This window comes from Antennarius striatus, chromosome 4, assembly GCF_040054535.1.
Source record: "Antennarius striatus isolate MH-2024 chromosome 4, ASM4005453v1, whole genome shotgun sequence".
Classification (NCBI taxonomy): Eukaryota; Metazoa; Chordata; class Actinopteri; order Lophiiformes; family Antennariidae; genus Antennarius; species Antennarius striatus.
This window is the reverse complement of record NC_090779.1, coordinates 24963762-24981438: the sequence shown is the minus strand read 5'-3', so window position 1 is coordinate 24981438 and position 17677 is coordinate 24963762. Positions and strand designations below refer to the sequence as shown.

Here is a 17677-nt window from a genome sequence, read left to right as displayed (position 1 = left end):
AAAGGAAGGAAAGTTGAAGAAAATCCACTTTAAAAATCTCAGATTATTTTTAATCTCCTTCTGCTCAGTTTAATAAATTGATCGTTTTACTGATAAATAGTCAGATTAGAAACAGGATTAAAATAGATCTACTGATGGTTTTTCAGGACGTTTGGGGTGGGGTGGTGGGGGCTCCTGGGTCAGAACTGGTCCCATTCCATTCTGGTTCTGGTCCAGATTAAACAGGTGGACCCTGGATTATTTGCCTTCATATTTTCACACGTCCTTTAAAAACGGATCATTTCCTTTAATTTCTGGGGGAACAAACGGATGTTGATGTAAAAACACAAATTCCCTGCTGGGATTATTTCTGGTCTAATCTGCAGATTACAGTCGGTTTGGTGTAAACAGTTAAAAACGTCAGTGGAGGTGAAATAAATAAAACGTTCAGTGGTGTGTGTGTGGGGGGGGGGGGGCACCCCTCTGATATAAATGAGTTGAGCTTCAGATTAATGTTTGTGACTGGATGTTTATTATAAAATCTGATGGGGGGGTTGAAAGGGAAGTCAGGGTGGGGAGTCCACGGAGCTCACTGATGGGCCCCCCCCCTGCAGATTTAAGAAGTTTAAACAGGAAGTGATTATTAAAACTTTATCTACGGAGGGGGAGCTGAAACAAAATTTATGTTCACCTGTGTGTGTGTGTGTGTGTGTGTGTGTGTGTGTGTGTGTGTATGTGTGTGTGTGTGTGTGTGTGTGTGTGTGTGTGTGTGTGTGTGTGTGTGTGTGTGTGTGTGTGTGTGTGTGTGTGTGTGTGTGTGTGTGTGTGTGTGTGAGAGACCTCCCTGCTGGTTGTTGACCTCCGGTAACGTCTGATCTGTGTTCACGTGAAGAAATGTTGAACGTGAAGGTGTGTGTGTCCGTGTGTGTGTGTGTGTGTGTGTGTGTGTGTGTGTGTGTGTGTGTGTGTGAGAGAACCTTCAGTTTGTGTATCAACACACCACAGGGTGTGTTTCTCCTGTTTTCCATCCATTTCAGGGTGTGTGTAAAAATCCAGTGTGTGACACAACAAGTGGCTTTAACTCCTCTGAATGTGATGCATTTAATTTTACTCGCAGAACGAGAATACAAGATGAAGCAGCAGCCACACACACACACACACACACACACACACACACGCTGAGCCACAGACTCACACACACAGGTGTGTGTTTCATGTTTAATGTTAGAGCAACAAATTACAGCTAAAAATATACGTCACACCCTCCAGAGTCAAACTGCAGCCACACACACACACACGTCCGATCCCGATTTTAATTATGATTGACTGACTGTAAAATATAAATTGACGGGAAATAGTTGATATGAAATTGTTTTATTTCTCAGAGGTGGAGTTTTTCTGATATCAGCTGTGAGGACGTCGGGCTTCTCTTTAAAATAATGATGTTAAAAAACGAGTTCCTGAAGCTGCTGCTTTCAGCTTTTAGAGCCACAAGCAGTTTGTTTTCAGGAGGAGGTAGAAATGTCTGCATCTCTAAAGCTCAGATTTAAAAAAAAACCTAAATGTTGGTGTTAATTCCACTTTTAGGAATCTCTGCTTTAAAAATCCAATGTGGTAAAATTTCTTTATCATCAGTATCTAATTTGGGCATGAGAGAAAATAAAGTTTTGTCACTTTGAGAAGCAGAAATGTTCCTGTTTTCAAACCTGCCTCAGACCTTTGATGTGATCACCTTTCTGCCTCCTTTTTTTTAAAAAAACCCCAAAACAATATCAGACATGAAAATGTAAATTAAAGGTTTGAATATTAGATGTTTTAAACGGCCTGCACTGCACTGTTGCCTGAAATGAAACACTGATGCTCATTCCGGTTCTCTGTCCTCAGATGGAGCCTCCGTCACGTCCATCAGATGAAGCAGGACAGCAGGTATGTTTAGAATAAATATAAATGTATTTCTGTGATGGGGAAACACGCGTGGAGCCGTTCAGACACGTTTAAGGCTTCAGAGAAAGGAGGGTCGCGCTGGCCGGGTTGTGGTCTCGGTTCCAACTGTTTCTTTGCGTCACTGTTGCGTAAAAGAGGACTATGATTGTGTGTAGTTGTTCCTCGGATGTTTCTGTCCGTCTGGTCAGGGTGTGTCTGACGTTACCGGAGGCTGGAGGGGCTGTAACGGGACCGGGGGCAGCCCGCGTTCGCTGTGCGTAAAGCGCAGCGTGGATGAGGTCTCCGCGCTGGGCAGGTGTGCGCGGGGTGGTCGTGCGGGTGTGATTTAGCATCAGGGTCGATCTTACACTTTTGACAAGCTTTATTCTAATGATGGGAGGGGTGGAACGTGCGTGGATGTCCGTTTATACGGCCTGAAAACCCGTGCGCGTCGGAACCACGGAGGACAGTGACGCGCATCCTCCAAACTTTTATTCTACAAACTATAATATTAGCAGCAAAACTGTATCAGATGTTTGTGACATTTTTAAATATAAAATAGATTCGATGAGTGATTTAGACGGGACTGTTGAATTGTTTTATTAGTTTATGACCACAATTCGTGACGTCACTGTTTCCAGCTGTTTAAATTATCTGTAAATTTAACTTTTATTCACCATTATTAAAATTCATCCTGGTGGTGCATGTATGTCGAGACACAGCACTGATCACTGACGCACAGATCAGTGTGTGTGTGTGTGTGTGTGTGTGTGTGTGTGTGTGTGTGTGTGTGTGTGTGTGTGTGTGTGTGTGTGTGTGTGTGTGTGTGTGTGTGTGTGTGTGTGTGTGAAAAAAACCAGGGTTCGTGTTGACTCCTAGAAGTGATAGAATGGACGTGTGTGTACAGAGGAGGGGGGCAGAAATTGAAATGTGAGCAAAGCTTTGTGTTGCAGAATTTAGAGGAGGGTGTGTGTGAGTGTGTGCTTGTGAATATGTGTGTGTGTTTGCTGAGGGCAGTCGATACCAGGACGAGTAAATCCACTTTTCATGCACTACAAATAAATTAGAAAACGATGGAATCTGCTGTTTTTGGCGCGTCGCTGTAACAAAACATATAGATGATTTTTTTTGTTGTTGTTGCATTTGTGTTAAAAGATGTTGATGTACAAATTTGTCTTGTGTTGTATTTAAAATATTCCAGGACACACAAAAATATGTGGGGATTAAATCTTTATTTTCTCTTTTGTTTGCAGCTTGTTGGGCTGAAAGGAAACGACTGAGACGCGCAGGTGGAACGTCCCACACTGAATGGAGTGTGTGTGTGTGTGTGTGTGTGTGTGTGTGTGTGTGTGTGTGTGTGTGTGTGTGTGTGTGTGTGTCATGTAACAATATTATCATTTTGAACACCTAAATGCATCTGTGTAAAATTGCGTACATTCATTTTCTTGTGCTTGTTTGAATCACTCAGAATAAATATTTTCGTGTTAAACGTTTGCAGCTTGAACCTGTCACTATTTATTTAAATGTGTTTTTATTTTACTGACACCAAACAGTAAGATATGTGCTGTAATATTTCCTGTGGAACTTGTCATTCTGAAGTTGCTTCTGTTTCCTGTCTTTGTGACAAGAATGGAGCTCCAGCAGGTCAGAAACATTAAAATACACCTGGTTTGAAATCGTTACACAACTTTCTGCTCCTTCCTTTCGGTGTCACGTTGATTTCGGTCACCCCACTTGTGTCAAAGAATGCAGACAGCCAACTGATGACAATCAGCGCCTTGACGCATTTTCATACTTTTACCACCCTGCTGAGTACATGACAGGCTTTGCTTTGCGCAATGGAGCCTCGGTTCCTCAGAATTTCACGTTTAGTTTCGGTGTGTGTCGGCGGAGGGAGATGGGAGCATGGCGGCAGAGGTTGGAGGGAGTGGAGAGGAGTTGAGGATTTTTTTAAAAAAAAAATTCCTATAGCCTTTCTGGATCGGGGTGGAGAAGAGAGGGCAAATAAAAGCATGACAGCCACTTGTGCGTAAACTTCGTGCGTCCTGAGCGCGTCCGTTCGATCCGCGTCAAGGTGGAAACACGTGAGATAAATCCACGGACATCCTGTCTCATTGTTTACGTAACACACTCTTCACATCACATCTCCCCCTCCTCAATGTTTGGGCCGGGGAATTTACTACCACCGGGGAAATCTCGCGAGAGCCGGATGGAGCTGGAGAAGGATGATGGGGGTTGTAGTTTTTCTGGGTTTTGGGGACGCTGTTGCGCGCACAGCCGGAAGGAGAAGGTGTCATCTGGCGCAACATGGATGGAAGAATGCGCAGAGATGTCTCAATCCGCACGCTTCACGTTTTTTACCGATGACCGGCTGCATGATGCTGACAGAATACCTGAAATAGACGAGTGAGTCATGCTGAGGTGGGAACCGGCTGACCTCACCGACCGGCACCGCTTCAGCCAATCAGCGGCCTCCGTGCTCCCACCGAGGGGGCGGGAGGACGCGCAAGGTTTGCACCAATTGGAGCATTCTTTCATTCATAAAGTGGTGTGGGCAGGTTTTTTTTCCAGAGCGTGGGTTCGGAGGGTTTCATAATTCTGACTGAAGCCGACAAACCGGTTCTGGGGGGAACCAATCAGCGACTCCGGATGGGAGCTGCTGTGGCGTTCGCCCAATCGCTGCTCGTCCCGGTCTTCCTCGGTCCCGCCCCCCTCCATACAGAAAATCGAATGAATGGGAGAAGCTCGGAGTCGGACTGACGCTTAAAGGCGCCAACCGGCGGGATGGATCAGCTGAGGGACGGGGGCTCCACCCAATAAGCATCAAGGAGGGGAGGGGCTGAGTAGCAGGTGGGCGGTGCCCTTTAAATCAGGCTAGACAAGTGTTGGGGGAGTGTGTGTGATGCTACAACCTCCCTATAAAGGGACCCTCTCTCACGTTGTGGCTTGGAAATTAGAGCACATTGCCTAAAATTGAGGTCTCCACACACACACACACACACACTCTCTCTCTCTCTCTCTCACACACACACACACCGAGTGCTGCTGCCATGAACTGGTTGATCGTTGAGGAAACACTCCGCAGGGCCGAGACGCCTTTCTTCTGGGTCGGTGCGCTGGCCGTGGCCTCCCTGTCGGTGTGGCTCCTCTACCGGCTCCTCCTGGGCGTCAGGATCTGGGTGTTGGGCAACGGGGAGCTGCTGTCTCCGAGGCTGGGCAAGTGGGCAGGTGAGTGTGGAAGAGAGGGGGGGTGGGTGGGTGTCTCATCACATTTTCCACGCCACCTTTTTTGAAGAGGACAGCACAGATTTTTTTGGACTCGACGTTTGTGCGTCAGATTTCGGTGTTCTTCAGTCCAAACTTGACTTTTTGCGCAGAGAGAAGCTGCGTTCTGGTGGCTTTTGTGTCAATCAGAGTGGGGGGAGGGGGGGGTTGTTGCGTAACAAGCGCAGGTAAGCAGCTGATTGACTGGAAGATGATGGAGCTTATTAGCTCAATTGGTGGTGGTGGTGGGGGGGGGGCTGTTTTCCCCCCCCACCACCACCCGTGGCGTTTAACGCAGCACTATCTGCTGCTGTTGAGCGTTTTCACCCACATTTGGAGCGTGTGTGTGTGTTGGTGGGGGGGGGGTGCCCCACATTGGAGAGCCAGGAGCCAAATTGCGCAGGCTAGAATCCGCGCAATGTGGGACAAACCATGTGGCCAAGAAAACGTGACCCACATTCGGATCAGTGACAGTTTGTCCAACATGACAGTTTGAGGACTTCTATCCGTTCGGTGTTCCCCGTCAGCGTCTCTTTGCCCCCCCCCCATTTCGCTTTGCCCTACATATTGTTGGAGCTCACACCAACTCTAGACGGGGGGGGGGGGGGGATCTGTCGCCGTTCTAGAGTCTCTCTCGGGTGACTTTCCGGTCCAACCGGAGTGTTTTGGCGCCTCGGAGCCGCGTCTCCGTGGATTCGCCCCTCCGCGCCGCGGCTTGACCCACTTCTGGAGAGACTCCTGCGTCTGGAGCGATTCTGCTGCGCAATTCCTCAAGCTCGTCAGGATAGGTTGAGAACCCCCACCCCCCATTTTCTCTGTACCCCCCCCCCAAAAAAACAAAACAAAAAAAAAACACAACCTGGATGATTTGAATACGAATCTTTTTGAAAAAAAAAAAAATTTACCATGATGACGCAAATTTGCAGTCTTGGATGAATTGGCGTCTTTTCTTTTTTTGTGTAACATGGTTCTTGTTGCGTCACGGGAGGGCCTGGGCCGCATGATGCAGAGGTTTGGTGTCTTAGGAATGATTCGTGTGTATTTTATTTCCGTGTCATTCCGCTCTGCCTATGCGGAGGAATACCAGCGCACACCGATGAGTCATGCTTCTCCATCGCCTCATCATCAGTTGGTCATATAGAAATTGTGATCCCACCCCCCACCCCACCCCCACCCCTCCCCATTCGCTCCTGCGTCTTGTATTTGATGCTTTCTGACTCATCGTGTGGTTTTAAAGTGGGATTAATTCAAAGGGTTGGAGTGAAAATCCCTGAATCAGCAGCTCTTCTGATCTCAGTGGTCAGAGCTGTGATCACCTTTATCTCACCTGTCTCACTTTTAGCACACTGATCACTTGTGAACAAGTGAGCTGTCAAGCCACTCCCCGAAACCAGTTGCCAGCCACCAGTTCGACAAGTCTGGAGTTCTCCTCCAGCCCAACGGTTGGGGGCCGTGACAGGAAGTGGAGGCCGTGGATGCAGATTCATGTCGTGGGCTGGTCGGACCAGACCTGCAGGTCCACCCGGGTTGGGGGGGGGGGGTTGGCGCCGTGCCCGATTGCCACCTTTGTGCTGAAGAATTTAGGCGTCTGATGCAACAACGTAGTCCGACTGACGGTTGAGCAAACTTGGCAACTAGTTTTTCAGTTTAATGAGTCGAGAAAGTGACAAATGATTTGGTTTGGAGTCGGAGAGAGATTTGGATTCTATTCGCTTCATTTTCAGACGTTTTGAAGACTCATGAAGGCTTGAACCTCACCGGAATCGGTACATGATCGTTTTTCAGGTCAATTCTGAAGATCTGCAGTCTGTCTTTAGACTCAGACTTGATAAAGAAAGAGGACTAAATCGTAGGAAAATCTGGACTAAATCAAGACATTTAGACTAAATGATGGGGAAATCTAGACTAAATCAGGACATACAGACTAAACAGCGTCACTCTTTAACGTGTGAAGATCTTGTGCTCTCCAGAGGTCTCTACGTCATCACGTAACTATTTGGTGAAGGTGCAACGCTCGGGGAACTATTAGTCGTCAGACCGGTTGGAGTTCCCCCAGGAACTATTTAAAGGGTCCTGATCTGAGGCTGGAGCTCCTCAGGAGTTCCTCTGCCACTGGCTGGTCCTCCCCTCAGTGGATGCTCCCCCTAGTGGTGGGTTAGCAGTACTGCACTTCACCACCGAGCATCAACACCCCCCCCCCCGCCATCCCACATCTCCAAGTCAGACAGAAGTAGCATCTATAAATAGTGAGGGAGGTGGGATGGGAGGGGGGGTCCTGCATCTTTTAGATTTAAAGTCTTTCCGTTCTGATATTTTTAGAACACGCTGATGCTTTTATTTGTGGAGCAGCTTTTTAATTCCGTGCTCAGTTTTCTCCTGCTCTCTCCATTCTAACCCCCCCTCCCATCCACATCCTCCCCCCCCACCCCCAAGCAATTCATATTATATAAGGGAGGCTGTGTCTGTTCGGTTGCATGCGAGTGAAACTCCATTAAAGGGGAGTAAATTAGACCAAAGGGAGCTTTTTCCAAGGGTGGGTGTGGGTGCATGTGGGGGTGGGGGTGGTGATGTGACGTGTGTCTTCAACCCCCCCCCCCCCTCTCCACCCTCCTTCCTTTTGACGTTAGTTTTATGGAGACACGGTCCTGTTACATAAGAGGGATGCAGCCTTGGATGAGAGCAGCAGCAGCAGCAGAGACCCGGGTCAGGACTCGGCGGCCCCCCCCAGGAAAACATGTGGGGTGGGGGGGTTAACGACGGAGGGAATAAATCAGTTTTATGAATTGACTTAAACTCCATTCAGCAGCAAAACGCAAACATGTGAATGAAATGTATGTCTTTGAATTGAGGCAGGGTCTCCATCTCATCCCTGTGAATGTGCCTCCCCCTAGTGCTTTGTGTGAGACTGTGTGTGTGTGTGGGGGGGGGGGGGGGGGGGGCGGGGGGCGAAGGGCTGGGGGGGGCGGCTGCTGTTCATAGGATGAACATGCTCGGTGACACGTGCCAGAGCCAGGGATTCTGGGTAAAAAAAAAAATGGAGGGAGGGAGTGAGGGAGGGGAAAAATCCCCTGTATCTCCCTCATTTCAACCCCCCCATCCTATAACCCCTGCCCCCCCCCCATACAACCAGCATGTATCTGCATCTTTATACGTCTCTGAAGCTGCGGTTCCTCCTCATCCTCCTCTTCATCTTTACATTCTACAATCAGACATGCAGATTTTTGAGGCTTTTTTTTTTTATCCTGTTTTTGTTTCCAATAATTTGATGATTTCTAATCGATTTTTGTTTTTCCCCTTTGAACCAATAATCAATCATGTCCATGTTTCCCTGATTCATTACGGTTGGAAATGGAAAAATACACACAGATGTGAAACAAATGACTTTTAGATAAGGCGTGCAACAGCAGGGTGTGTGTGTGTGTGTGTGTGTGTGTGTGTGTGAGTGTGTGTGGGATGGGGGGCAGAGAGTGTGTGTGTGTGTGTGAGAGAGGGAGGGGGGGGCAGCACGACAATTTTTGCTCTGAACCCAAATATAGATTGTGATTCTATCTTGGGCAGCTCTGAAGTACTTGTTCTTTTTTTTCTCCTCTCACCCTCCCTTCCCTTTCCACCCCCCCCCTCCCTCTCCCACTGCCCCCCCCCCCAGCCAGATCGAGCTTTATTTTTGTCGACTTTCATATCATCCATGTGACTTCCCTCCCCAGCTATTTAAAGCGGCTCGTGTGTGTTTGAATGTGGAAGGTGGGTGGAGAATTGGTGTGTGTTTGGGTGAGATGATGATGATGGAGGGGGGGACGGGGGTGTCTTTGGATCTTCTGCTGCATCCCCCCCCCCATCTTTTTTTTTTTTTCCTGTGAGGTGGGAGGGGCTGCTCATTGATAGGCGAGTTTGGGTGCGACAGATTACATAACGGAATGTAAGGAGAGCAGGGCATACAAGGACCGCAGTGTGTGTGTGTGTGTGTGTGACCCCCCCCCAGACTAAAAACCTCACCCTTTGAGGTTCAGCTTCCTCCATTAAAAACCCCCGTCAGCTGATTTGACTTCATCAGTGAATTAACAGGAATGTTTATTTCTCCTCTCCCTCCCTTGTCCACCTGAATCAGGTGACCCCCCCATGAAGCTCATGGCAGGGCGGGGGGGGGGGGTCACAGGTCAGAGTTCCTTCCTGACCCTCGATGCCCGATGGAGGGGTGAGGATGCAGCAGGATGATGATGATGGTGGTGATGAAGTGTGTGTGTGTGTGTGTGGGGGGGGGCATCTTGTTGGTATTCAGCGGCTGCGGCAGGCGGGCAGCTCCCAGACGAGGCGGTGGGGGCGCTGCTATTTTTACTCCTCCTGCTGCTTTTTTTAGACCCTCAGAATAGTGAGCAGGGGGGGGGAGGGGGGGCAGCAGCAACAGAGGCTGCTGAGGAAGAGGTGGGGGGGGGGGGCAGCAGTAGAGGCTGGGGGGTGTCGGTACCTCTGGACGTGATGTGCAGCTTTAAGCACCGCAGAGCTGCGGCGTGAACGGGTTCTGCCTCAGTAACAGATGGGGGGGGGTTATGGTGATGGGGGGGTGCACACATCCCCTCTGACACCCACATTTCACGCAGCTTTGTTTGCCCCCCCCCCCCCCCCCTCCCAGAACACGCTCATCCTTTGTTGTAAACGCGGTTCTGCGTCTCCTCCGAGCGTCAGCGGCGCCGCCGCCGGTCACGTGATTTGCTGACGTCGATGCTTTTTTTTTGTTGCGTTTGTCACGAACGCCGCGCGGCGCGCACGTGAGCGGAATGAAGACGCGCCGGCGCGCGCGCTCGTGAGCCAACCGAACTATTATGGGATGTTTTTTATTATTATTGGCGCATCAGCGGAAGAGTTGAGAGTTGGTCTGTTTCCTATTTACGACCAAAAATATCCGGATTATTCCTGAAATCAGACAAAAATGTTCTGGAATATTTTTCATTTGTTGCCCCCCCCCATCTCTCTCTCACACACACACACACACACTCCACACTTTTTAGGTGACGTCAAATTCCAAACGGGGGCTCATCCTTATGCTGCTTCTCTTATTCTTATGTGTTTAGATTTGTAATATTTTCATATTTCCTCCAGATTATCATCTTAAAAACTCTCAATCCTGATTGGCTGATCCCTAAAATCTCTACTTGCCAAAAGACAAAACTTGAAATTATTCGTTCTGTGAGCCAATCGGGCGCCTTTTCCTCCCGTGTATGTTTGAAACGAAATGACTTTTACATAACTTTTCCTTTTCTTTTACGTCCCACTCTTAATCTTAATCTTAATCCTAATCTTAACTCGCGGGCCTCTGGACACTCGGGTTCAAAGTTCACACGATGTGTTTCAGAGCAGTTCCCTGAAGCTGGTTCCTTCTCCTCTGGTGTGTGTGTGGGGGGGGTGGTCGTCCGTGTTGCGTTCACTGTCCTCTGTTCCTCCCAGTTCTGCCTCAGCTGGGGTTTCTGCCCCTCGGGTACTGAAGCCCTGTGAGAAGGGAGTCACAGGCGTCGGTACGAGACGTCTGGTGACTGAGGAGCAGAGCTGGGGAGTCCAGGGAACCGTTTCCTGCCCCCCCCCCGTAACCCCCCATGCTGTCCTTCCTGTTTCTCGTTCAGATTAACCCGTCAGTCGCCAGCAGATTGAGATTATCAAGAAGCGACGAATCAGCCGTGGATTACATGTGAAAAGAATCATTTGCCCCCCCCCCCATCCCATCCCATGTCATTTTACTTTGCACCTCATGTCTGCCTCTCTTTGCCCCCCCCCCACCACCTGCATCCACGGCGACAGCCCCCGTTGGTACGGCCCGAGCCCATTGAGGCTTTTCTGCCACGGAGCGACTCATTCTGAACATGGGGGGGGGGTGGGTTTAAAAATAACCAGGGATTCTGCTCTCTTTTCACTTTTGACGTGGCGCTACTCTTCCTCGCTCCTCATCTCCTCATTCACTCATTTGTTCATCCGCCCCCCCCCTCGCCGCCGCCGCCATCTCCATTCTGTCTGTTTCTCCTTCACTCATTCGTTCTCTTGCTTCGCTCCAGTTCTATTTTTAGCCGCCCCTAGGATCCCTCCTCAACCCCCCCACCCTACCCTACTTCACCCTCCTCCCTCCTGCTCCATGTTCGTCACCACCCCCCCCCTACTCTCTCATCTCGACTCTTTTCTCCTCCTCTCCAGCTCTTTGCCAGAGAATGTCCTCTACCTCCATTAATCTTTCATCAAGCGCCGCTAATAACATATTCATGATGCACAACTATGTGCGTGTAAATTTATGAGCCCCCCCCCTCACCTTTTTTTTTTTTTTTGTCTGTCCCCCCCCACCCCCTCCCTCCCTTCGTTCATTCTCCTCCCGTCAGTCAAGAAGGAGCTGGGGCTGATGGGCAGTTTAAAAATAGCCCCCGCTTCTCTTGACAAGGTGAGGAGAACCGAACGCAACGCGGGTTCTCTGCTCGTCTTCCTCGTTCTTCATCACCGCGCTCATTCTAAACGCAAATTAAATTCTAACAGAATAAATTTACAGGAAACTGTAGGATGTGAAGAAAAAAAACCCCCACACCTCTGAACATCCTCCCATTTTTGCCCCCACGTCCTCCCGTTTTGCCCCGTGTCAGGCGGGCGTGTCGGCGTTGAAGCCCGTGTTATTCTACCTGTCAGGGGTTCTGACGTGTGAGGGCGTGGCCCCCCGCTCCCCAACAAAAAAGGCTTTTGTCTTTGTAAACGTTTTTGAGGACGTGACGACGTAAACGAACCCGGAATCTTGACTTGACTTTTGACCTGCGGCCTCTGACCTGTAGTAACCTGTGTTTCCTGCGTCTGTGTCCCTCCAGTCGTGACGGGGGCCACTGATGGAATCGGGAAATCCTACGCGGAGGAGGTGAGTCTCCTGGACCCTTACACACACACACACACACGGTGTACTCATAGGCCTAACCTGTAATTATTCGGATTCTCACGCTGTCGTTTCTCCCCCCCCCAGCTGGCACGCCGAGGCTTCGCCATGGTATTGATCAGCCGCTCGCAGATCAAGCTGGATCATGTGGCCAAATCGATCAGTAAGTGTGTGTCGTCACGGAAACCCGTCCGGGGCTGATGGGGATGTGTGTATGGGTGGGCAGCGATATGCAACCTAACACCCCACCGGTGACGGGGTCTCCCAGGCCTAGCTGCAGGGGCAGAACCTGAACGTCAGGACTGGGGATGTTTGAGTTCTGAACGAGGAAACAGGAAGTGGAGAAACAGGAAGTAAAACCTAAGGGCTGGTGAAAGGGAAACTCTTCCCTGCTGGCGAGTTTCCAGCTTTTTAACAGGGATTGAACAGTGATGGGGGGGTGGCCTGTCCCTGACTCCCCCCTCCCCCCCGTTTCCATCTGTCTGACGTCTCCCACAATGCAATTTCCCCTGTCGTGCTTCCAGTCCGCAGAGGGGGCTGATGGGTAGTCACGAGCGGGGTGCGGCATGTCGAACGCTGCCACTCCTCCTTCATGATGAGTCTGTCAACCCCCCCCACTTTTTTTTATTTTTTTTATTCATCAAACCCTTAATTTTATTGTGATGTCATCGTCCTCCTGACTCCAGATTATTCCCCTAATCTGGCTTCAGTGTTTTTTGACCTGGGCTTTGATGTCTTAAATAATCCCTACCTGATGATGATGATGATGATGGGGGGCCCCCATCCCCTACCCGCCCTCCCCTTCAGTTTTGCGCGTCTCGACCCTGAGTGCTCTCTGGCACCACGAGTCTTTACCAAGGCACACCCCAGGAGTCGTCCTGCTCTGACTCTGTCAGGCCAAACGAGTCTTTGGACAATAATTTCTAATTGCAGCAGGCGTCAAACATGGGGGGGGGGTGGATGGGGTGGGTGGTAGGAGAGACTCTGCTGGTTCTGTTTGTTGGTGCACAGCGCCCCCCTAAGGTGCAGCCTGACATTGACGGGTTTCACGTCCACAGATTGAAGGATTTTAAATCGATGGTTCAGTTTTTTTGGGGGGGCCGAGCAGCCTGGACTGACCTGTGTCACATGACATTTAGGTATCACTGTAATCTGATTACTGATGGATGCTTGTTTTTCTCTCCACAGAGGAACAGTTTCACGTCGAAACCAGGACCATCGCGGTCGACTTTGGCAAGATCGACATCTACCCCAAGATCGAGGAAGGCCTGGTCGGTCTGGAGATCGGCGTTCTGGGTAAGAGCTGCGGGCTTTTCCCGCCTGCGTGACGTCGCCGATGACTTCTAGACCGTTTTCACTTCAGTCTCTTTAAAAGTGTTAGTTTAATGAAGGAGGTCCTGAAGTTTCCTCGTGGACCGAAGCAGCTCGACGATAAAGTTTGCCGTTAACAGTAAAACTCCGATTTGGCGTTGAGGCGGTTGTGGAATTTAAAAAAAAAGGGTTCCAAGACGACTGTTCCTCTGTTTGCCTCATCGATCGTTTATTTTTTCAAGCATATTTTTCATTAATCATAAATATTTTTAGCGTTCACGTCACGTATTGTTCAAACGTGTTCACGGTTGCTCTTCATTTCCTGCTGCTGGTGTCATTTTAGGCGTCCAGACTGTAAAGTTCACGCTGTACTTTTTTGAGTTGAGTGTTTGAGGATTCTTTTTTTATTTATTTTTTATTTTGTGCTCAGCTCCTCTGGCTGTAAGGTGTGGTTGTCACCACCTGTTTGCTTCTGCTGCCACCTTGTGGCGGAAACTCGAACCACTCGTTTATTCAGCATTAGCTTATTTAGTGCAAGCAGGAGGATAATTGTGTTTTCCACCTTTTTATTCCCGATAGTGAACAATGTTGGTGTTTCCTACCCCTATCCTGAGTACTACCTCCACATCCCCGACCTGGAAAATGTGAGTTTCTTATTTTATTTTTCCGTCCTGATGGGAATTCTCTCACATATCCGTGTTTTAACAGCCCTGATTGGTGCGTTCTGTTTCAGTTCATCACAAATATGATCAATGTGAACATGACATCAGTGTGTCAGGTAAGCTGGGCTCACGCTATTATATTCCGAACACCTCCAGCTCATTCTGTATTTCTAAAAAGTTTCATTTGTGTCACTTTCTGCTTCACTTTTCCCCCTTTTTCGCTTCTTTTTTTCCTCTTCTGCTGTTTCTAACGTGGTACCTGCAGTGTCTCAGTTGTTCCCAAAGCAACGGTGGACTACACCAACGCTGTCTGTACTCGCCACCCACGCAACTCGCTCTGTCGGTTTCTCTCTTTTTTTTTCTTTTTTTTAATAGAACATCTTCTGCTTCTTTTCCAAATCCTCTTGTTTTTCCAATTTTCTGAGTGTTTTTTTTTTTTTTTTTTGTGCTAAACTTATTTCTGTGTTTGCAGATGACCCGTTTGGTGCTGCCCAGAATGGTTGCGAGGTGAGTGAAACGATGAGGCTTCCATGTTTTGCGACATGACTGCAGTCACATATCAATGTGGTGAAGGAGGAATAGTGTCTGCACGAGGAATGTCAAAATCAAAGCACTTCTGTTTTTTCAGGACAGAATTTGGGTGAAATTAATCTTTAAAGGTGTTTTTTTATAAGGGGCACAAGAAATCCCTCTCCGAAGCCTTTCCATCACTGCATCTTTCCCTCTCCTCCTTTGTTCCCAATGCTGACAAGCTTTCAATTCACACAAAGTGCTCTTCCCACCTGATTGGTTGCTCTGTTCCCATGTGACTAGTCCTCGCCAATCACGGCACAGGCACATTTGGTGCCGTGTGAGGCTGGAGCGTCGCTCCACTACATCACTGCAGCAACAGGCTGCCATGGCAACACATAGGGCCACTACCACACTGTGTGTGTGTGTGTGTGTGTGTGTGTGTGTGTGTGTGTGTGTGTGTGTGTGGAAACAGGGCTCCCGCGCAGACCTGGAAAATCATTGAAAGTTTTTGAATCTGAAGAAATGATGCCCTCTGAAAAGAAATGTTTTCTGTTGTGGTATCCGAGCCTCACATCCTGAGGAGAATTGAATTATGACATCATTAAAATAAAGTATTTCAACAGGTTTTCTTTATTTTATGACAATTTCAAATGAACAGTTTAGTGTTCAATGTGCTTTTTTTTTTTTTTTTTTTTTTTTGACCAAATGTCACATCCTGGATTTTAAGTGAATGATTGAACCTTGAATTTTGACTGAAACTGACCCCTGAATGTCTTGTTTCCAGGTCTAAAGGTGCCATCCTGAACATCTCCTCTGCCAGTGGCATGTACCCCGTCCCTCTGCTGACAGTCTATTCCTCCACTAAGGTGTGTGCGGCATTTATGCTGAAGAATTAACAAGAATTCTGTAGTTTGGAGGTTGTTTGCGTTTTACTGGTGGGTTCTGTTAAAACTCTCCATCCTTCGTCCTCTCTGCATGCAGGCCTTTGTGGATTTCTTCTCCCGCTGCCTTCAGGAGGAGTACAGGCGTCAGGGCATCATCGTTCAGGTGAGTCTGGAGCTCGTCTGATTGGTTAATCCCTGTCTTTTTTTCCCCTTTCAGAATGTTATGACAAAAAAAATAATAATAGAAAAGGTGACGAATTTAAACTTGTTGCTCAGAAGAAAAGGGAATAAACCCTCTTTGTGAATGCATCCTTTGAGATCCATTTTTAAAGCAGATGAATTTTTGAAAACCTTTTTTTTTTTTTTTTTCCACATTTGTTCTGTTTTTAGCTCCTCGGTAGTGGCTCCTCATGCGCCACCCTGTGGTCATTTTGTGTATAACCGCTTCACCTCAACAAACCCTGAGTGGGTTTTTGTCTAATTATTCACGCTGGTAAAAGTGAATTTTTTGTTAAAATGAATCTGAATCAAGTTTAATTTTTATTTTATAAACTTACCATATTTGAACTCTTAGGGCGGAGAAGGCTTGGAGTTATTCCACTCATTTCATTCATATTTATTGTGTTCCTTCAGAGTGTGCTGCCCTTCTATGTTGCCACCAAAATGACGCGTATCAGGACCCCCACCCTGGACAAGCCCACCCCAGAGCGCTATGTGGCGGCTGAGCTCAACACCGTGGGTCTGCAGACCCAGACCAACGGATATTTCCCCCACGCCGTCATGGTAGGAGGCAGAAACTTCATTTCTGAACCCATGAAGTAAAGTGGCTCGTATTTTCTGATGGAATATCAGATTCATTCTCGTTTGTTTGCTTCCTCACAGGGTTGGGTGACCACCAGGCTGGTCCCGAGCAGCATCGTCATCTTCTTTGGAGCCCAAATAAACCGGCTGCAGCGCACCGGATACCTGCAGCGGAGAAGGCTGCGAGAGCAGAGAAATGGTACAAGTTTGAAGAATGAATAAAAAGCTGCTGCTGGAAGTGGAGCCGCTGCGTTCTGACTGCCCCCCCCCCTTTAAGAACAAGATTTTTGTTAGTCTGATCAATCCTCTGGAGTTGCTTGATATTTCGCCTTTGTGCCTTCAGTGATGATGCACATCAGGTATGTGTGTGGCTGGCTTTAAAACTAAAACCTATGCCCTGATGTGTTTGTCCAGACATAACCAGCAAAAGAAGGCAGAAGCTGAAACCATGATGAAATGCTGCTTATAGAGAAGGACATGAAAAGTTTTTGTCACCGGCACTGATGGTGAAATTATGGTTTTGAAAATGGTAGATTATTAGTGATTTGTTAATCCTGCTGTTGTAAGCAGAGCAAGAATAAGGTGGTGGGTGTTCATTGCTGTTTTTATTAACTTTATAATTAATAATGCAGGATTATTTATTTCATATTGTACGTACACATGAGCCAAACATCTGTTACGACTGTCAGCCCCATTAATGAAAGGCATTGAAAGATGGAAACGTCTCCTTATGTCAGGAAATGTTTTACTGAACTGTCAATCATTGGCTCTTTTCTCAAAATGTGTTCACAGTATATTTAAATTAAAAGTTTGTGGTGGGTTGTTGCACCAATATACCACTTGTGAATTTTTTGTTACTGTTTAAATACACGTGCCTTTCTTCTGATATTAATGCTGGCCACTGTGAGACTCAACAAGCCGGTACTGACTGGTTAAACCTGTAAAGGTCTTTCAACTATTCACTGCATTTGTTTTTTTATTTTTAATTGAAATGCCTCATGCATTTAATTCAGTGTTTTGAAATCACTACATAAAGTTGAACATTTTGTAGTGACGTTTGTAGTTTCATTTACCTGCATGCTGGAGAACAAAACTTTTTGCATATTTAAGTTCCCCGATATACGTTGATCTGATGTCCCAACTATGGTGCCTTGTATATGCTTTTTTTGTTTTGTGGAAAGAATCTTTTTTAATGTTTGAAAAATTAAAATTGTTACATGTAAAATGCATAGCTTATATACTGGAAATAAACATGTTTTATATGGTTTGTTAATATAAATAAATAAAAGCTCAGACACAGCACATTGTGTTCTTTTTTTCCTTGTTTCTGAATATAGTGACAAATCTGAAAATTTCCATGCATCTAGTAAATTTGTCTGAAAAGCAACTTAACTGACTAAAAATTTAAGCAATTTTGGGGGGAAAAAAAGTTGCAGAACTCTTGCAAATCTTCT

General features: G+C 47.5%; 1 protein-coding gene across 1 annotated transcript; it reads left to right on the top strand.

Moving 5' to 3' along the window:
- Positions 1-4783: 4783 nt before the first annotated feature.
- hsd17b12a (hydroxysteroid (17-beta) dehydrogenase 12a) lies at positions 4784-17518 on the top strand. Its single transcript, XM_068314004.1, has 12 exons — positions 4784-5130; positions 11991-12037; positions 12140-12215; positions 13241-13348; positions 13943-14007; positions 14097-14141; positions 14498-14532; positions 15323-15404; positions 15520-15585; positions 16056-16205; positions 16305-16422; positions 16638-17518. The coding sequence occupies exons 1-12, from the start codon at positions 4953-4955 to the stop codon at positions 16673-16675; spliced, it is 1008 nt and encodes a 335-aa protein (XP_068170105.1). The 5' UTR covers positions 4784-4952; the 3' UTR covers positions 16676-17518.
- Positions 17519-17677: the final 159 nt, after the last annotated feature.

What these genes read in the sequence shown, in the direction of transcription:
- hsd17b12a (XM_068314004.1), top strand. Translation starts at nt 4,953, where the DNA reads ATGAACTGGTTGATCGTTGAGGAAACACTCCGCAGGGCCGAGACGCCT. An exon ending in GGAAATCCTACGCGGAGGAG is followed by an intron (nt 12,038 to 12,139) that starts GTGAGTCTCCTG and finishes TCCCCCCCCCAG; the next exon opens with CTGGCACGCCGAGGCTTCGC. An exon ending in GTCAGGGCATCATCGTTCAG is followed by an intron (nt 15,586 to 16,055) that starts GTGAGTCTGGAG and finishes GTGTTCCTTCAG; the next exon opens with AGTGTGCTGCCCTTCTATGT.